Source organism: Anguilla anguilla, chromosome 2 (assembly GCF_013347855.1).
Source record: "Anguilla anguilla isolate fAngAng1 chromosome 2, fAngAng1.pri, whole genome shotgun sequence".
NCBI lineage: Eukaryota > Metazoa > Chordata > Actinopteri > Anguilliformes > Anguillidae > Anguilla > Anguilla anguilla.
The window spans coordinates 34,881,648-34,903,035 of NC_049202.1; the positions used below are offsets into that span (position 1 = coordinate 34,881,648).

General features: G+C 46.1%; 1 protein-coding gene across 2 annotated transcripts; it reads right to left on the reverse strand.

Moving 5' to 3' along the window:
• Positions 1-583: 583 nt before the first annotated feature.
• On the reverse strand, positions 584-20,148 carry plekhm1 (pleckstrin homology domain containing, family M (with RUN domain) member 1). 2 transcript variants are annotated; one of them, XM_035405402.1, is made up of 12 exons: positions 19,834-20,148; positions 17,433-17,517; positions 15,974-16,221; positions 14,739-15,380; positions 13,350-13,959; positions 12,307-12,481; positions 7,203-8,138; positions 6,443-6,588; positions 5,700-5,893; positions 5,292-5,355; positions 3,928-4,085; positions 584-3,338 (listed from the first exon to the last, which is right to left on the reverse strand). In XM_035405402.1, the coding sequence occupies exons 2-12, from the start codon at positions 17,484-17,486 to the stop codon at positions 3,230-3,232; spliced, it is 3,336 nt and encodes a 1,111-aa protein (XP_035261293.1). In that variant the 5' UTR covers positions 17,487-17,517; positions 19,834-20,148; the 3' UTR covers positions 584-3,229. The 2 variants fall into 2 exon arrangements, with proteins under 2 accessions (XP_035261293.1, XP_035261292.1); XM_035405401.1 differs by having other exon boundaries at positions 19,588-20,148.
• Between the last annotated feature and the right edge of the window lie 1,240 nt (positions 20,149-21,388).

Below are 21,388 nucleotides of genomic sequence, written 5' to 3' on the forward strand. Positions count from 1 at the left end.
ATCTCATGATTTAATTATGATATAAAAATCCTTACAAAATTGAAATCACATCTTAATCAGATGGCCTCCTGCTAACAGTCAGGTGAAATTCTTGACGCAGAGCAGCCGAGCCCCTCCACCACATGCAGTCTCATCAGCTTTCCAGGCAAACAGCAGCACCGGAATGGCGGCAGCCAAGCGATGCGGAGCACGGGGTTAGCCTTCAGGCCGGTGCCTATTGGTGGCTGCACTGGAGGAACAGGTGTCAGAAGCATCTACGCCTGGTACACCCTTCCATTACAGGAAGGGTTTTTTTTAGAACAAGATCCTGTGCATAGACGGTAGTAAAAATGCACCACTTCCTATACAAAGTCAATTTAGTGCTGCCCCCTAGTGGGCTAAAGAAATCTCAACTGAGAAGCTCATCCCAAGATGAACCTCAGTGTTTCACTAATTCTGGTTTTTGACACCGCATTCTTAAAAAAAAAAAAAAAAAAAAAAAAAAACTATTGCAAAAAAAAAAAAATCAATTTGACTCTTTTCTATAAACAATAGTGATTAAATATATTTTTTAAAAAGCTCAAAGCCCCACAAAAAAGTTTAGCAAATTTTCAAAAGATAAACAAACCTAAACTCAAACCTACATCCTACTGGAACTGATTTCAAAATCTACAATGCACCATTGAGCCCGGTGAGAAGGATCCAAACATCTGAGAAGCAAACTTACTTTTAGAAAGGTGTTGGCAAATTAGCATCCTTTTAAAAACCACACTAAAATCCTGCTGAAAGCATACAACTGGGGCAAAAAGAAACTCCCCACAACCCCATGAATAAAGTGGCGTGTTTGCGAAAGGTAGTTATGAACAGGAACACAATCAAGCATTCTGCTCTTCAAATGGAACGGCCGTAAACAGGTGTAGCCATGACCAAACCGGCTGTAATGCTCTTATTACCAGAGACCGTCGTTTTCACAAGGCTCTGCAGTTCCAAACCCAGCCTCCCGGGGGTAAGAGAACAGGCCCGGTTTCTTCCTTTCCAAAAATCCCTGACCAGTGACCAAAACAGTGCTCTGGGCTTTGTGGCGTTTGTGTGATAAGAAGGAAGAAACAGCAAGGGCCCCTCCTTATGCTACGTAAGGCACGGGCCAGTGGTGGACCTCCCTTACTTCAGACCACAGACGACATGACAACATGCTTCGCAGGGTCTCAAGGACTACAATACCCATGTGAGAACCCTGACCTTTGACCCGTGTCCACAGTGTGCGAGGGCCAGAGGCAGCTGTGGTTGAACGGAGTTGCTGCACTCTCCACGAGCCTGTGGCTTGCTTCATTAGATTTCCAACTCAAACCTTGCAATCGGTCATCGGGCAAAACGTACGACCTTCCTCCTGGTACACACAGGGAGCTAAACTGCTCCAAGAAGCAAAGAAGCGGGAACCCATAGTGTTACTTTCAAATCCCCGATTCAGATCAGGAACATTAAACTACTAAAGGTCTGAATGCAAGGCAAAAAGCAATTACAAGACTTCATGCCTTGGTGAGGTCACCCAGTAGAAGGACATGGTTTAAATGGGCAAAACAACAGGCTCTGCCGACAGTTCACACACAGTTTTTTCTTTACGGAAACAGAGCCTATGACTTGAAATGATGAAGCCAGTCATCTTGAGGGCTGACGGCTGAGCAGGTAAGGCAGGTGTAGGGTCCCAGCAGAACCAAGCACGCAATGAACAGGAATACGCAGAGTCTCTGTTGACCAGTCAAGGGAATCTTAAGCCACTCTCGTTCATAGCTACAGAACAAAAAGATTAAGTCTTACATTCTCAGAATTAGGCAGTTGACAATCAACATGAGGAAGAAAAAAAAAAACAAATTTAACAGACAATTCAATGCTCTCTCTGAAGCATAATTAAAAAAAAAAAAAAAAAAAATTTCCAGAGACTGAAGTGAATTAAGACAACATAAAATGTAAAACGTATTAACCATTTCAATGCCTCCGGACAGTGAGAGCTTCAAGCGTTTACCGCCAAGTGCGCATACACCGGCAGTGCCTGGAGAAACCGGTCGGCCAGTGGGAACCGGGACGACGCCTCCGCTCCATTTTGTCCTTTTTTGGCACAAATGTCCGTGAGGTTTGCATGCTGCAGGACCGTACAATCAATACACAGCACACCACATGGTGAAGAACGAAGCCAGATAAAGGCACAGGCTACTTCATACAATATAACACAGATTTTTTTCAAGTGCTGATTTTTTTAAAAACGTGTACTCAGGTGTCCCAGCCTCAGTTACCAACCCCCGGAAACGGTAAAATGCACTGTCCTTCATTTTGCGTAATGAATTTAAGCATACAATTAATTGTTTTTTACACAGCCACCGAGGGACAAAGTGTGCTACGTGGACTCAGTATCCTGTAAACAATCCTTAAAAAACAGGAAGTCCTACACAAAGTGAAAAACAGGTGTAAAAAAAAGACAGAAACTGCAGATCGGTGAGAAACCAACAGGCGATCTGTGAAACAGTGGTAAAATGGAAATAGAAGATTCCTTCATGTTAGTCCGTCCTTCACCGAAGCACGGGAGGGCCCAGCAGCAGAACTCAAGGCCAGAGCCAGACACAGGGCACCCTGGGCTAACCCCTGCGCCCACTGGTTCTGCCATGTTAGTCCCATCCCGTGACTGGTCTTTGATCGTAGTAAAATTTGCATAATATTCATTCATAGATATCGATGATAATGGCTGCCCGCCATGTCTGTGCGTGTGAGGGTGGTTGCTGTCACAGGAGGAAGTGAATAAACTACAACCTGTGAAGAAGGGACACGGGAAGTCCTGACGCTTCGTTGAACCACGATGTGAGGAAAAGCAGAACTGGTGACATCCTCTTCCTCACGGAGTCACCGGACGGTCCACAGACGCATTTGGCTACTAGAGGCTGAAGAGAAAGAAGCGGACGGCGCGGACCCACAGGAGAGGGCAGCTCTGCTGATCTGCGTTCCCCATGGAGAGCGCAGCCGGCGGCTCCGAGCTCCCGGCACGCCCACTCACGCCTGCGGGCATCGGTTCGGGGTGGGGGTGGGGGAGGTGCGCACAGCTTCCTAAGGGCACTTGTGGAGGCTAGTCTGTATAAAGATGGCCGCTGCCGCCGCCTCCCACCCTAACAAAGCCGGCTCGGCGAAAAGGCTGGCAGCCCCGTGGGCGTGGACAGGAAGCACTGGGGCGGGGCAGGGTGGAGCGGGGCGGGGCGGGGCCTCGCCGTCAGTCCTGCAGCTCCCTCTCCAGGTACTTCTGCAGGCGGAGGCAGCGAGGGCAGGAGGGAGACAGCTCTTTGCAGGCCGAGTGGAACACCGACTTGCACACCCTACACCTGCGGAGAGCAGGAAGGAAGTGGGGGCAGAGGTGAGTCACGCAAGTACGACCCCCACCCCCCCACTCTGGTATTAACATGATGGTGTGTACACTACTGTGCAGCAAATTTCTGAGTGTCTATAGCTGCAGTTTCTGAGTTTCTGTTCTACATGGCAATGTGCCAGTAGGTTGTTCAAATCGAGTTAGTTCCAGGAACTGTGCACCCTGATGCCAGTCAAGCACAGTACACCCCAAGGATGGGTTCTGGTGGAAAGCCATGCAAAAATAGCTTAAGTATAAACGTACAATTACAACTTCCAACTGAGCTTTAGGGCGTGAATAAACTTCCCTCTCTGGTGGAGATCAGAGGCGTACAGCAGGGACAGACCTGTACTGGACAACAGTCTTAGAGCCAAAATGGGCCCCATACCTTACGTCTCAGCCTCTCATTTCATGTCACTTAGCGATCAGCTGCAGTTACTGCCTTCGCTACTGTGCTCCTATTGCTCCCCCTGTTTGGGGTGCACGTGCTTTGGTGACATGAACAATGACCGTAATGCCAGTACATTACCCTGAAACGGAGCAGTTCCCAGTCTGCTCGGCCGTACCTGGAGGTGGTCTGAAACTCGAAGGGGAAGATGATGTTGTCGGCATTGCAGATCTGGCAGATGAAGCCCCTCTGAGTGCAAAGGTCACAGTGGTAGACGTGGTTGGACGCAAACTGGATCAGGTTCCCCAGGAAGGACTCGTGCTGCCCGTCTGCGATCTGCGCCCGGGACGGGCAAGGCGGCGGGAGAGAGGGGAGCGTTGGCGCACAGTGCTGCAGCGTCAGGACTGTCGATGTTCAACCTGCTCGTTCAGGACACTCAATCTGCGCTAATTAGCCTAGCAGCAAGGACACACTGTTGCCTATGTGACCGCAAGAACAGCATTAACTTAAACCTAATCTCAATCAATTCAGGATGATGGAGTGGACAATGGAAGCACTATCAGTCCAGTGCTGATTTCTGAATTCCTACCAAGATAAATGAATATACAAGCTGAGATGAGTCATTCTGTCTTGCATCAATACCAAGCTAAGCGCCTGAATAAAACCTCTACATAACATGTAACTGTTCCAGTGCACCCAGTTTAAATTTGTGCTACTTAAAACAGACCTAGCACAGAATGTGTACAACTATACGTATTCCTTAACCCATTAAGACCGGATGCAACATTTGCGTGTATATCCGTTTAAGACCGGGTGCGGCGTTTGCATGCTTCTCCCTTTAGAGCCGGATGCGACGTGAGCGCATTTTGGATGCTAGCATCGTTTTCATGACACGTGACCGATGAAATGCATTGTGATTCGCATAAATACACGTTGGGAAGGGACCTATACATCAATGCAGCCAGAGCGCAGAGAATTTTTTAAAAGCTTACGCCCTCTGGTGGTGAAGAATGGAATCATCCAAGTACTGACACTACAGACAGAAAATGCAGTGTGCCCGAAGTTAACGGTGAACACAACAGTGAGCCCGTTTCTGTTACAAGAGTGAGCCCGTTTCTGTTACAAGAGCGTGAACAAACTCTGATATAGTAATTGCACTACCATTGCCAGTTTGTTTGTTTTATTGAAAATGTGGCTGGAAACAACAAGCACATTTGTCAACATTTTCAGTTTTATTGATTTTAAAAAAAATGTTAATGAACATTAGGGCAAAGGCAATGATTTCCAATTAAAGCCAAAGGTTTAAGCCCTCAAATGGTTTTATTTCATGTTTCTATCTGCTACAGAGGCCGAGAAATAAAGGTTTTAGTGAACGTTGACAATTCTGTCAAGTTTTTCAGAAAACCCCCAGGTTTTAGGAGGTTGTTTACAACAATGCCTTAGGTTTTAGAATGTTTTTTTAGAGGACGCCTTAGGTCTAAATGGGTTAAAGTTACAGCTACTGCATTTCAGAAACAGCAATTCAGCGAACGGCTAACATACCTCTCGTAAGTCAGTCACACTGTACAGGTTGTAGGACTCCAGCAAATAATTCCTCTGGTCTAGCCTAGAGAGTACAGCCGGTTAGGATCTGAACATTACTCAATAGTAGAAATGAACAAAATTCTAAAAAAATTGCTCTGATCTTTCAGAAAAAAACATTAACTTGAGGCTTCTCCCACCTCTTTTCCCAAATTTGAAATATCATTGTCTTGCACACCCTTTCATTTTTTAAACAAAAGATTATTCTTTTTTCTAATTTGGTTGCTTGAAAAATGGATTAAAATGTGACTAAACCATGTTTCTGTTGCACCTCAGAAGACCACTTTTGGAGGTGTGACACTGCTGCTCTATAATGAAATGCAGAGATAGGAACCTGCGGAGTGAGACTCCATTTTGGCTCAGACTCACTTGTCTTGGATCTTCTTGCGGATGCCGCTGCGGCAGGCCAGCACGTAGTCGCCCAGGAGACGCAGTCTTTGGCGGAGCTCGTGCACCGTCGCCATGGGCTCGGCGTGCTCGCACAGGCCCGGGTTCAGGGACTCCACGTTCAGCAGCGGCTCCCGGGCTACCTGGGACAGCAGCTTTAGCGCTGGCAGCGAGACCTGGAAACACACGGAACCTCGTTTCACTCGGGGTCACGCCGCGGAAGGTCGCCGAGACTCCTCCCACTCTGACGGGGCCAAACACGGTATTGCGTAATTACAGGATGCATCACAACTTTGCTGGTTTACTCTGTGGTCATGAGCCATTTGCTTTGTATCATTCGGTCAAGCTGAGGGCTGAAAAAATTGTTAGATTTGTTGATGGCAAGCACGACATCATCATCAGTTTGGTTTGTTTTCACAGGTCTTTTTTGCTCTTGGCTATGTGTGCGCCCAACATACTGGGGTCCTGTGGTATATGTGACGATGATGTAATTCACACTGAGGTTCAAACGGTCGAAATCAAGAAATGAAATGCCACCCCCAAAATAACGACACGGAAAGTCTTTTTTTGCGTGTTCTCCACACAGTGGCAATACCGCCACCAAAGTAGCTTGAAAGGGCTGACTGACAATTCTAGAGTGTAGATTATTTTGGTCATGGGTTTTCACCGAAGCCTTCGCAAAAGACGGCTACATCTGACGGAGTCGAAAATGAAACGCATCACACCTCTCGAGGCACGAGGTCCCAGTTGTGCACCATGCGGGAGGGGATGACGATGGTGTTGCCCTGGTGACAGGCGTCGCAGTAGAAGAGCCCTGAGAACTCGCACAGCCGGGCCTTCCCGAAGGAGAAGCCTATTTGCCTGGGGCAACCTGCACGGCAAGAACAGCGTCACGCAAACACACGCTCAGGAGGACACGTCTCCTCGGCTCTGCGGAACACACATACGGGTAGGCTCGCCAGGGTTCGTTAAAGCAGATCCGGGCAAAATTCAATCAAACAACACAAAACAAATAAGGAAGAAAACAAGATACGGCCATTGTGAATTTATACTTAAAGGAACTTGCACGTAAAGTAAAAGAAAAATAACCAAAAAACTTTTTTTTAAATATATTTTTATGACCTGCATGTGATAATACAGACATCCATGTCTGAAATTTCTATTATTGGGCCAAAACACAAATGGGAGTCTTTGGTGGGGATTCTGAGGAATATACCAGGAAACAAAAAACCAAGACAGGATGAATATTTAACACAACTTGAACAAAAACAAACAAACATTCTCCAAAAACTGAAAATTACATGAGGCCTTTTACATTAACTAATAGTAGCTATACTGAAAAGACTGTTGTAAAAGCTCTTGTAATACATTCTTAAATAGAAGTCACGACAACCAGGGGTCAAGTATTAATTCCATAACATTTGGTTGAAGGCACAATCAGAAGTTACACGGGGAGGTGTGGCTTGTTGACGAGGCTCCACCCACCTGCACATTTGAAGTTCTGCGAGTCCAGCCCCTTCTCTGTGGGCAGGGTGCAGAGGTGGGGCAACAGCACGCCGTCTCCCTTCAGGCTATGCTGCACCAGCCTGTTGATGTTCCCGCCCTGGGCCCCGCCCGCCTCGGCGCCCCCGTCCTCGCAGGAGTCCAGGTAGGAGTTGAGCGCCCCCCGGATGAGGCTCCTCCAGGTGCGCGCCTCCCCCTCGTCCTGCGCCCGCAGCTTGAGCGTGTCCCGGGACATCAGCACCTTGAAGAAGGCGGGGCTTCCCAGCGAGGCGTCCGGCACCACGTCGCGGATGGACTCGATGGGGTAGGCGTGCCGCAGCGCCTTCCGCCCGTCCTGCACCCGGAAGGCCCTCAGGGCCTCCAGGGACAGGGAGAAGACCAGGGGGGTCCAGGAGTGCTCGTCCTGGGAGAGGTAGAGCACGGCCTCCTTGATGGCGTCCGCCTCGGGCTCCGACGGCCGGGTCCAGTCCAGCTGGGCCTGCTCCGCCGGCTCCAGGCTCCCGTGCTCGGGGCTGGAGGGCGCGGAGGAGGACGCCGGCGGCAGCGGAGGGGGGGCGGCCTCGCCGCCTTCCGAGGGCTGCAGCACCTCCCACTGGTCGTCCCGGGCGACCGGCCGGCACTTGGCGACGGCCTCGATGACGCGGTCCACCCAGTCCTCGGCCTCGTCTCGGGAGGGCGCCCGCAGGTAGAGGCGCTTGCCCGGGAAGGCCAGCTCGAAGCGCCCGTCGGGCGCGGCCGGCCGGATGTCCTCGCAGCGCAGCAGGAAGCAGTTGTCGCAGCAGGTGCGCTCCTCGGCGTTGAGGTAGAGGCGGAACTCGAAGGGCGAGAGCTCGCAGTAGTACTCCCGCCACATGCCCACAGCGCCCCGCCGCTCCAGGTGGCCGAGCTTCAGGAGCCCCCGGAAAGGGTTCGACAGGCCTGGGGGGGAACAGAACCAAAGTGGGGGTGGGAGGTAGTGAGCTCAGACGTATCATAAACCGCCTCACGCCTGTCAGGAACTCCAATTCACTATTTGGCCACTGTGGGTCCTTGGAAAATTCAAGAATAGGAGATAAGACACAGGAACTGTGGGGGCAGCCATTTGAGGTGTGAATGTGTGTGTCTGTGTGCGAGTGTGGGTTTGAATGTGTGCGTGTGTGTGTGCATATACGTACGTACGTACGTACGTGCGTGCGTGCGTGCGTGTGTGTGTGTGTGTGTGTGTGAGAGAGAGAGAGAGAGAGAGAGAGAGAGAGAGAGAGAGAGAGAGAGAGAGAGAGAGAGAGAGAGAGAGAGAGAGAGAGAGAGAGAGAGAGAGAGAGAGAGAGAGAGAGAGAGAGAGAGAGAGAGAGAGAGAGAGAGAGAGAGAGAGAGAGAGAGAGAGAGAGAGAGAGAGAGAGAGAGAGAGAGAGAGAGAGAGAGGTTTGAATGTGTTTGATCTGTGTGTGTCAACAGGGTTTCCCTGGGAAAACCCATGTTGGCAGTTCTCATACAATTCTGCACCATAAAAAAAAAAGACTAATACACCTACAGACACCAAGTTGGACATTCTGGTCAGGTGATACGAGAATAAAGTGGTATGGGTTTCACTTCACTAAATTTCAAGTGCTGGTATAAATGGGTAGGGTATGGGTAGTCCTATAACATATGTACTTAAAACAGCATAAAATTTGCTGGCCTAAACAGAACTGACAGTCGACCTCCTGCCGCTCACGTTAAAGCATCCCAAATACGCAATGCACACAACATACGATATCTCTAGCCACCCAGGGCAACAACAACATCTGACTGGTGAGCAGAGCTTCTCTGTTTTGACTGTGTGCAAGTAAACAAATACAAGCACACTGATCAAACAAATGCTGACCATTAAGGCAGCACTGGGGAATGTTGGTAATCTCCTGCAGGCAATACCCGTAAGACAGTCAACTAGCAACCTCATTACAGAAAAGGCACTTGGCAAGCTAACCAAGTTACAGCATAACTAACCTGGTCTAATTCACAAACAAGGAAAAAAGGTGCTGCTCACACCCATTCCATAAATAGTCAGTCTAAGCTTAATAAGGGATGACAGGTAATGTTAGCTGAAGTCGATATAGCTAGCAGTTAGCTGCTGTGGCTACAGCTAGACGTTCATAAACGCATATTTAAAGCTAGCAAGCTAGCCAGTTTAGTAAATGATTACTGCAATATTCAGCAATGAATAAGGCAAACACTAGCACTGTTAGAACTAGCCTTTAAAATGTACAACATACCATTCCTCAGTTGGCTAGCCACCCTATGTTTTCAATTTTGAGTACTTTTACCTCAGCCAAGATCACCAAAGTGCAGCAATAATGTAATGCAGAAACTGCACAGCACAGTTTTTTTCCCCCCAATGTCAGCAGCCTTTATGGTACGCATATCAGTTCATATCTTCAATTTAAACAGCATTCATGACAATACAAAATAAATGAGCAATTACCTGACAAAGCAAAGTTATTTTCATGTTGACAAGTTATTGGCGATTATTGTAAATGCTTAACTTAATGCTTAATGCTAAAACTCTTTGATGAACCATGCTGTGTCTGGTTTATTGCAGGCCAAACTACAGAGATTTTCAAGGCCTGTGTTTTGAAAATAGACATTTATGAAACCTAATGCAATCCATGGTACATTTTGGCCTATGATGTTTAAAAGCGAAAATGCCTTATGGTGAGTGAGCCACTTCAAGGATGCAGTAGATGGTAATGTTTGATCGTACATTCCTCTATAAAACAAATTCCCATCACCCAAAATGTTGACCTACCAGTAAGTATTAGAAAAATGCTCATCTTAACAGAAACAAATGCCAAAAAGCAACTAGTACTGAAGCTAGTGCTGCATAGCTAACATATGATACACATAGCATATGCTAGAACTATGTAAGAAGTAACATAGCTAGAGAATATTTTGTAAACCGTAGCTAATATTCTCATGTTAACCAGAATAAAATCTCCTCATAACCAGAACTGCATGCATTCAAGGGAAAAAATAATATTTCAAAGAACTGGCAAACCTGAGCCACACCAAAGCTAAACCATTCTCTGCAAATAGGGCCTACTCTGCAAACGACACTTCCAGAATCAGTTAATCCAGAACCAAACCAGTTTCAACCATTTTGAATAAAGGGTTGCACTCTGATCTAGGAACAGGAGGAAATCATAATTCACAAAGTGCAACATGTTTCAGGTTGATCACTAAAAAAAAGTCTCTCTCACCCAAACCATAAGGACCTTATTATTTTCATGAAATTTGAAGACCTTTATTTAGTTCTTAGAAAAACAAAGTATTTTCAAAGCCTTTTAAGAACCGTGGGAAATACTGGGCACATCCTTCATTTTCAGCTTCTCTACTTTCAGGTGTGAGTGAACATTTTCAGATGAACTCAAAGGGGATGTTTTGACAATTTATGGGAGAAAGCCAAATTGTGTCATCAAGGCTCTGTGCTCAGTGAACGCAAACCAGTCCGCTAACCAAGAATAGTGAAACCGTGACGAGGACAACCTCCCTTCCCCATAGAGGAGCCCTTTGTGCAACCATCTGATAACTCCGAACAGTTGTGGTCAGAAATGACAGAAACTGCCAACCAAGAAGAAAGTAAATTTGCTTTTCACGTACAGAAGAAGAAAACGGAATGTCACAAAGTTTCTGTAGATAACGGAGAAAAGGCTGTTGCGTCAGAAAGTGAGTACGACGAAACGTCGACCGAAATGAAGTTCAATACAGGCGAGCATTGTGATCCATCAGTGGGCGGGGTTCAGTTGCTGCTGCTCCCCGGCTCTGGGATTGATCTTTATGTGAAACGCAAAGACGGCAAAGAAAACTGAACCGAGGCAGCAGTGACCACCTTTGTCCAAAGCTGAAATCAGAAGAGCAAGAGGGCCAGCTTTACAAAAATGAACAGGAGAGGAGGTCAGTCGCAAACACTCATTTTCTGAATCGAATGCACTGAGGGAAGGCCACTAACCAGATTGGGCTGAAGCATTTATATCACTGCAGCGGTCTGATGGCAGCGGTGCATTCACTCTTAATAGGAAATTGTGAATGAAGCCCAGCTGCAAGCAGTGGTCTGGCTGAGATGAACACAGTGAGATTTCAGCATCACTGGCCTAACAATAAGTCTCACCTACATCAACACAGCATCATGTCCTACTCCTTATGGATCTACGATAAATCGCATTTCTTGATAAAGAAATGGCTTTAATATCTATGAATTTAACGGGGGGGGGGGGGGGGGGGTGGTGAGACAACGCCCATCTGTTTACTATTGTTGTGGACAAATTATAGTACTACAGAATGAAAAACTGAACAACAGTGCAAACTGCAGTGTTAGTCGCTTTTTTATAACAGTTCTGGTAAGCCATTGGCTGGGGGGAAGAGTGAATTTACTTTTGCACTGATCTGTTGATGTATTTTTGGTGCTGGGTCTCAGATGCCTAAAAAAGAATCATGATTTCGGTCACGTGTGGAAAATGCCTGTGGTCTTTCTCTTACTTCCTCCCAAGAGCGTGGTATATGAAATGAACGAGAGTGGATCTGCATATATTTGGTGGATATTAATCATTTTCACCCTCCAACAATCCTTAATGCATCTTCAACTCATTTCATAGTGGAGAGCTGTAATACCAGCACATGAGACCAAATGATAATTTTTCAGACTGCACCTGATGTGATTTGGCTAGAGGCAGTTATCTCTGCACGATGCTAGAGGAAACACCAGTAAACACAAGTGGTCCATCTTATACAACCAGAATTCCATTACGATACAATTTTTTTGACAGCAGATTAACTGAGCGACCATTTTCAATTCTAAAGTCAAAGTAAAAAAAAAAAAAAAAAAACTCTGAAATCTGCTTGATAAAGTTTTTAAAGGGAGACTGGGTTGTCAAAAACAGGCAGTGAAAAAAGGTGTCAATCATTTGGTATTTGGCTAAATAAATGTAAAAAAACTCAATAAGGAAAGCATCCAAAAAAAAGGAGTTGAGTAGTTAATACTGAGAGTTAGCACAGACCAAGAACTTTAGAACAAACACCAGCTACACTATACAGGTTCTTTGGTACCAGTACAGTGTGGGTATTGACAGCTCACCAACTTGTCTGCGATGTACTACACTTGGAGGAGACTGTGGAGACTCCGGCTCTGTGATGGGGGATGCGGTTCCGTTCACAAGTGCAGCGTTGAGACACAGCGCCTCCTCTGGCTCGGAGGTCTCCACTATGCGTGGCTTGTAGATGTCGTCCTCGGAAATCCAGGAGCTGGATTTCTGAAAAGTACAAACGTAAGACTGCTTATGAAGACACAGCCAAAAATGCTCCCGTGTGCTTTTCGGTTCGATTGACTTTAGGTGTGAAACACCATGGCCCTAAAACTGAGTGGGCTGATAAAGCTAAAATGAATATTTATTTATACAACTTTCATCATCTAAACTACACCCGCTGTAGAAACATCTATGCACTGCAGTGGAACACAGTTCATCAGAACCCAAATACCTCTGAGCCTCTAATGACCACTTAAAATGCTTGCGAAGGGACGTCGCCGCACTCAAAGATTAATGAACGCCTGACTGCTTCAGTACGTGTTGGTGCTTTTCTAAATAACAATCCCCATGTACCGACTACACTCGAACATCCATCTCATAGCGAACAATATTATTAATATTATTATATTAATGAATGACTACGTAACATTTTGTATGATGTTGCATGACGATGTTTAAGAGAAACTGAAAATGCTTACAGCTGTTTGGAACCACATATCTTACATTTACTGTCAGCCAGCCGAGAGTAGATAAAATAATCTGTGACGGAGCACTCAGATTACATTACAGGCATTTAGCAGACGCTCTTATCCAGAGCGACTTGCATTGTATCCAATTATACAGCTGGATATATACTGGAGCAATGCAGGTTAAGTACCTTGTTCAAGGGTACAACGGCAGTGTCCTACTGGGGAATCGAACCTGCTACCTTTAGGTTACAAGACCAACTCCTTAGCCATTATACTACACTGCTGCCTGATCAGTTTACTCACTGCAATTAGATTAATATGAAGAAAGATGACAGTGATTGACAGCTGTACCCATCAGATGCCCTTGCATGCTATGCTGCATGTAACACTGAGGTGGTACTCACTGGGAGCCCAGTGGTGGGGGAGGGCAGGGAGTCAGCGGAGGTCCTCCTGCCGAGGACACTCCCGGACTGTTGGGGTCTGGTGGGTTCCACGGGGCACAGGGTGGCCTGCAGGGGGGAGGGGCTCCTGGCCTCTGCCCTGGGCAGGTGCAGGGAAACTGGCCTCTCTGCAGGTTTCCTCATCTCCTTGACGGGGGCGGGGGTGGTGGGGTTGTAGGGCTCGGAGGCGGGGTCACAGGGCTCGGAGGCAGGGGCAAGTGGGGCAGGGTCACATGGCTCAGAGGCGGGGGAAAGTGGGGCAGGGTCACATGGCTCAGAGGCGGAGGCAAGTGGGGCAGGGTCACATGGCTTGGTGGCTGGGCTGAGCCGGATGGGGTCACAGAGCTGGGAGGCGGGGTCACAGGGCTCAGAGGCGGGGGCAAGCGGGGCGGGGTCACAGGGCTGGGTGGCGGGGGCGTCCGTGAGGAGGGTCAGGGGGCAGGGAGCCTCGCCATCCGACCCGCTGGATGCCGGCGTCTCTGAAAGATGGTCTGGGGCTAGGCTGGACACGTAGGAGTCATCGTGCATAGAGTCCTGGCTGGACTGAGTGCTCTCCCCAAAATCAATCAGCACACTGCAGACAATGACAGGGGAAAAAAACAAAAAAACTTTCAATTATACTGAAAATAATCTTTCAGTCCCATTAATCCCAGACATGGTCACTCTTATGCTTTCATTAACGGTACTAAACTAAAGCGATAATGCAATATCCTCCTTACACATCCTGTAAATACAGTTAAACGGCTACATTTCTACTAGAACACCTCAGGCAAAGTACTGACCAGGGAAGGGTATAATGCTGAAATGCTAAAGTTAGTGTCCCATTGTGGTCATGAACAGATGACCTTCACTCAACAAGGTTCAAACCACATTTGAGTTTCTTCCCACTGGTCCTAGGACCTATTCATCAAGATGAGTTTCTGAGGATTTCCGAGGCAAAGGCTGCAAAACAATACACACCAACAAGTGTAGCCCCTAACTGTTATACAAGTGTACCCCCTAAATGTTATAACAAAAGATTTCACACAGACATGCAACAACACACACAAACACAGCCAAACACAGACACACAAACACACAGACTCACACAGACACAGACACACACCCAGACACATACAGACATGCAGACACACACACACACACACACACAGACACACAGACACACACACACCCAGACACACACACACACACACACCCACCCAGACACACACAGACACGCAGACACACACACACAGAGTCACACACAGAGTCACACACACACACACACACACACACACACACACACACACAGAGAAACACACACACACACACACAGACACACACACACACAGTCACACACAGAGACACACTCACTCTCGCAGGCCCTTCTTGGGGTCCTCGGTGCCGGGGCCGACGTCCAGGTCGCAGGGCCAGGGCTCTTTGTCGGGGCTCTTGTGGCCGTTCCCCTGCAACAGGCTGTCCGAGCTCAGGCTGGAGGAGAGCTGCGAAGAGCCCGTGGTGTCCAGGCTGAGGTTGGAGGAGGTCAGCCCGCTTTTCCCGCACACCCCCCTGCCCTGCCCCGGGCCCCCCCGCTGCACCTCGATGGTGTCCGAGCCGCCGGAGGACTGCGACACCGTGTCCCAGGACTCCTTGCGCTTGGGCGCGCCGTTGCGCCCCGCCCCCGGGGGGAGGTCGCCCGGGGGGTCGGCTGCGGGGCAGAGGCCGGCCAGCGCCAGCGGGGTGACGGTCCACTCGTTCAGCACGGCCGACTTGTAGGACAGCTGGAAGGAGAGCGAGGCCAGGCCCTGCAGGTAGCTGAGCAGCACCTCCCGCTCCTCGGGGTCCAGGAGGAGGGCCCAGGGCTGGTAGTAGCCGGCCAGCTTGGAGCCCTCGCGCAGCAGGGACGCCAGGTAGCACTCCACCAGCCCGTCGTTCAGCGCCAGCCGCACCCAGGCCCGGCAGCGGCCCACGTCCGTGCTGATGAAGCTCAGCCGCTCCAGCTCCGTGATCACGTCCCTGCGGGAGAGGAGGGGTGAGGGGGGGGGAATCTTGTGATGCTGACACACTGACGACTCAGTCTCGTACTCAGACAATGCTGCACTACAATGCTAAGCCCCTTACGGCTGCTGGGATTAGTCACGCAGACAGAAGAGCTGCACGGGGAGGCTGACTGGCCAGCAGAGTGGCTGCTGAAGAATTTAGAAAATTGTAAATTATTTATTTCCACCCACTGCACTGCCTCAGAAGGGTCATGGTTTCACTTTTGTTAAATTTGTCCAAAATTCACAAAAGCAATATCTCGGGCAAATTAAACTGTTTTTCAACTGAATGAACACAGAGCATGAACATCTATGAAATGCGAGAATATCGTGGACATTTACATTCCAAGAGAATACACTTTCAGATGTATATTATGTGTACCTGCATGGCCTGAAAGTAACAAGTGAAATGAGACAAATCATTAAGGTTTTCAAGTGCCTGGCACCAGATGTGCGCACATTCTGTGTCAGCCACTTCCTGGGTTCAGTTATGCAATAAAGCGGTTTTACGGGCTGACATGACCTTTGCGATGCACGTCATTTCAGAGTTGAGCCTCTGCTGTCACTCACCGGTGAGTGACAGTCTTAAGCAGGGTCCAGAAGACCGGCTCGGGGAGGGGTCCCCGTGGCCCTGCTTTCCGGCCCCTCCCGCCGGCGTCCACCCGTATGTACTTGCTCTTGAGGCCATGGACAAAGACAGCTTCCAGGGCGCAGCAGAGGAGGTTAGCGTCCTCGTCTTCGCTGGTCACCACGGCGTCGGTCGTCACATAGCGTTTCTGCAGGGCTTTGAGCGAGAGCGCCAACTTGCTCTTTATCCACTAGAGTGGCAAAGGGAAGGTACAAATTAAAGGGCAGCCGGGGAGGCTCGCATAAAATTCAGTATTTATTTCTCATTTCTCAAGGCAAAACCAGACTCCAGTTCCTCAATTGGTAACAATACCAGACAGCAGGTCTGAATTTTTTTATGTGTTTGTTCATTTCCCTTAAGTAAGTGATTCTGCACTATCACCCATGTAGAAGTCAGAGTTATTGTGGAGAACGGCAACAAGGTTGTCATGTGATTTATGGTGTTGGGCAAATGACTGCGTGACTGTGCCCTGTTACGATGACAAGCCCATCACCTGATTCTACTGGATAACAGGTTATGCAAGATTCAACAGCCGACAAATATTTCTGGCCTTCCTCCACAGGTCTTGCATGGCATCAGGAGGGCTGGTTTATTTGCTTGATTATAATTGCCCTTTTATCGGTCTTAAAATGCAGGCTGTCTGTTTAAAGACTAAGAGGAATAGCAGATGATCTAATGACACTTTTCCACCTTATAGCAAACTCACCAACACTGACAAGAATACGGAACACTCTTACCATTTGTGGATGTCTGATTCAAAGTTTTGAATGACAAGCGTCACTTAAAATGGGTGTATTTTCTAACATAGGGGCATCACACTAAATTCCCAACAGGCTGCAACATCTGTGGGTTTTCAGGGGTTCCTTTCAATCAGCTGCCAATCAAGACCTTGAGAACAAGGACTGCAGATTCTTCAGCAAACCAATGACTTCAATGAACCACAAATGCTGAGTAACACGCCAGAACACCATCAGACTCTGCGGCCTCACAGGACTGGCGTTTGACACCTGTGTTATAACATATCTGGACAGAAAGCCATTTCATAATAAAATGTAGAACAAATTGATTAATGAGTACTGAGTTTGGTACCATGAGAGTAAGAGAACTGCCATTGTCCAGACTTTCCACAGCACTGCAAGATGGCTGCAAACTTAACTCAGTTCATGTGTTTGCCTCAGTTCCTGTGTGTTTCACCTGTGCATTGAGTCTTCCAGAGTGTTACCTTTCACCTGAACCCGCTATTGTGGTTTTTCAGGTTATAAGTATGTGACCCTCATGTTCACATTTAATATAATTACTGTAGACAATAATTTCTCTAACGAATGAATCACTGCTGCCTTGACCTAATAAGAGACAGGTACAGAGAGGCACTGAGAGGTGCTGTTGCACCAAGCATTTTACCTGTTTGACTTCTTTTTGTTCGGGCCCATTCTCAGGTGTGTGCGTGGAAAGCATTGCACTTCCTTCACTTCAGTCACATGACACACTGAAACACAGCAATTTGGTTACAAACCAAGATTTCAATGTGGCACAAAAATCAATCACCACTACTAAATATTATGACTACTACTACTGCTACTAATAATAATAATACAAAAGTAGATCATTCCTGTGTAGCCTATCTCCTAGGTGTCAATTACCAACAATGTCAAATATCTATTGGAACCATTTCTGCTACAGTGACTCTTTCAAACTTCAATAAATGAAGACCCACCTAATAACAGTTAGCACACACTCCAATGTGGACTGCACATCCCAAAAGATTAGGGTCTTATACACATAATTCAAACAGATCCCTTCTGCAGTTAGCCTATGTTTATTCAGCTAAGTATTGCAGTATAAGGATATGTTAACACATGAAGATATGTTATCTGTCTGTTGGTACTGTCAATTGTCTAAATATCAATTGCTGTTCATTACACTTATTGATTACAAACAGGCCTTAATTTGTGCCTTCTTGTTGACACTGATTTTTTGTATTCATGACACAGTACCACTGATATTCTAGAGTACTGTAGGTCGCTCTTGACCAGAATGCACCGTAGCACGACTGCCACAAACAGGACCCTTAATGCGTCCAGTTTGTTACTTTGACATTCTTACATTTTTATTAGTTCCACTTTCCGTAGTTTTTGTTCTACCATAAGCGGAATACTGCGTAGTTCCATTATATTAACAATGCTTTCCTAGTGTGTTTTTCCCCCCCCATATTCAAGCACCCACGTCGAAATATCTTATTACATTTTGACCTAATGGAAATTTGGCAAAAGTAGGCCCATAAATTGATGCTTTTTATTAAAAAAAAAACAAATAACAAATACTTCACTCGTTTTGTACATTTAACACCAGTGTCTAGATCACAAGAATCTATCCCAGAATTGCTCCGCGGTCTTCTTACTGTACAATGATTGCTTTATTAGGTAACACCAGACTGCCGCTGCCATTACACGGCAGCTTTCGGTTTACACTGGTCAGGCTGCAGGCATTCATAAGTTTGTCAAAGACTATCTTTTATCAGATGACACGGGCAGGGAAGGGAAGTCGAGTCACACTTTTCAAACACTGGAAATGTTTGCAAGTAGTTTGCAACTTCCCTATTCACCAAGTCATGAGAACCAACAAAGAGAAGTAGAAATGTAGCCGAAACGTTTTGCAGTGAATAATGTGCGTGTTGCACGTCTGTGAGTTAAAACAGAGGCATGTTCTCTTCGTGTGGTTATGGTCAATTGCAGAATTTAAGTAGGAATAATATTTTACTTATCTAGACAAAAACGAGCACCGCTATAAAAAAGAAATTAAATAAAAAATACTGCACAGCTCAAAGCAAGAGTTCTCTTGAATGCTCTTGAATGTTTTTCCGTACTGAGAACCGCGTTCCGAATTTTAGGTCTGTAAGAAACAACTCAAAAATAATCGACAGCCTATTCACTGAGTAATAAAAAGGATACTCAGACAAATAATGTTAATACAAATACAATACAAGAACTAGCTAGTTAATAAACATACGACTGCATATATCAATATAAACGCTAGGACCACTTTTCGTATATCTTACAAGTTACTGGAATCGCTTTGGAATACGTTTAGGGAGCTATGACAGCTAATGTTACACTGCAAGTAGCCAGCACTCGTGACACATGTTTATTGCACATAGCTAACTATCTTACGTAGGTCCCATTCGAAAGGAGTTGGTTATTTGCTTAGCATTTGGCTAGTGTGCAAGTTTATTTTTTAAAAACCCAGATTCAGGAACCCACAGAATCTCAAAGAGGAGTCAATAACAACAACGACATGTCATTTGATTTATAAAAGAGTAACACAACACCGTGCTGGATGTCATAAGCTAGTTAATTAGACTAATGTTAGCTAAATTCAGAATGTCGAGAAGGTAACTGCCTGGCTGGCTAATGATGGTACTTGATCAATCTAGCTAACGCGTCAGCTTGAAACGAAAGCTTGCATAACAGCTAGGTCTAGTCAACTCAAATCGTAAGGTAGCTAACACAACAAATGAGGTGACTGATTCTTGAGGCTGTCAAGAGACGTGTTTCCTTACCAAATAAACGCCCAGCACAGTCATAAACTTAAAGAATTCCCATAGTACCAGTTGATGTTTTCAGGTTGCTAGAGGCCGAATATCTCCCGATCGCAGGGCAAAGAATTGTGACAGACACCCGTCGTGGACTGGCAATAAACAGACAATCGGAAACACATAAAACCCCTTTTTGGCTATCCGTCTAATTTGTGGTGGAACTGCAAACAAAAGGCGACCGGCAAAGAAAAATCTGACAAGTATTCCAACCTTTACAGTCTCTGATTCCAACCAACCATCAGTTTATCCTTTTCCAATCAGCTGTTTCAGACTGTTCGATTGTGAGGCGTGATGCATCATGGGATTGAAACGGATGACGCTCTACGTTGCTTATGAGGTAGACGTCAAGGCTCACATTCTCATGGCTTCTGAAAATCCAGCAAACAAGGCGAGAAGAAATGTAATGAAGCAGACAGTCGACAGAATTTTTTCCGGGGATCATGTCCCATACATTCCACACATTTTTAGCTGACAGTCTGCACTTTGGAACAACACAAATGAACCTCCCTTCTTGCTACAACCGATCAGATTACTCAAAACGAATGAAGTAAGAAGAGAAAAGGCAGATACATTCGAGTTGTTTACTTAGGCTATAGTTCTTTCGAACAGGACAACCTGTTCTCAGCAAACGGCGTTTCCTGTGGCGCGTTGAATTTACGCTGTCTCACAATCACACTTTGCAAGAATCTTTCCTCCCAATTTGAATAATAATAACAACAACAATAATGATGATGATGACGATATTATTATTATTCGTATTAATAATAATAATAATAATAATAATAATAATTATTATTATTATTATTATGTTTACTTGTCAGTAAAATGCTGTTGGTTCAATGGATACCTCTCTGCAAATCAACTTGGGCTGTTATGGAGAACAGAGATTTTCTTTAAATATTTACACTTATACCACATTGTATTGTAGGGTTCCCATTTTTTATGTTCTGACAGTTAAATTTAAAATTAAATTAAATTGTATAATGCTTTTTACAGGGAACTGCAATGAACTGTCTCAAAGATGCTTCACAGAATAGCAAAACAAGAAACAACAAAAAAAGCAAACAGAGCAAACACCAGGCCCAAATAAAAAGTACATAAGGTAAAAAAAAAAAAAAAAACTCCCTCAAACGGTGGTAAGAAAAAATAAAAAACTCCCCAATGGGAAGAAATCTCGAGATGAACCTGGGCCTAGAGGGTGAGCCCATCCTCCACTGGCCATTCTGGTGCAATGTAGCAGTAGAATGGAATGTAGCAGAAATGCTACAAGGATCTATCACAGCAAATAAAATAAGCTAAGCAAGTTACAGCTAAGCTGAAAGCTAACTGGAATAATAGAAGACCAAATGGTTTAGTGACACAGAACTTTTGTGCATGACAAAAATTACACAAGTAATCAATATGCAAATACTAGATACTTCTCACCAATGCCACTCAATACCACAGTGTGTATGTGTCTATGTCAAATGTTTATGTCAAATCAAAACAAACTCACACAATATGTAACATAATTATACTTCTAAAAGTTTTTATTTTTGGGTTGATACGCTATATGACAAAAAGTATTGGGGCACTGCTTGGTCTGGGACTGTTTTTCATGGTTTGGGCCAAGCAGCTTAGTTCCAGTGAAGGCAAATGTTAATGCTGCAGCATACAATAACATTATAGATGACTCTGTGCTTCCCAAACAGTTTGGGGAAGGCCCTTTCCTGTTTCAGTACGACAATGGTGAAACAGTTTGGGGAAGGCCCTTTCCTATTTCAGC

Bases quoted from the DNA above. Each gene is read 5' to 3' on its own strand.
- plekhm1 (XM_035405402.1), bottom strand. From the start codon at position 17,486: ATGCTTTCCACGCACACACCTGAGAATGGGCCCGAACAAAAAGAAGTC. The intron at 16,222-17,432 runs GTAAAATGCTTG...TTGCCACTCTAG, and splicing joins AACAAAAAGAAGTCAAACAG to TGGATAAAGAGCAAGTTGGC. The intron at 5,894-6,442 runs GTGTGATGCGTT...GTGTGTTTCCAG, and splicing joins GGGACCTCGTGCCTCGAGAG to GTCTCGCTGCCAGCGCTAAA.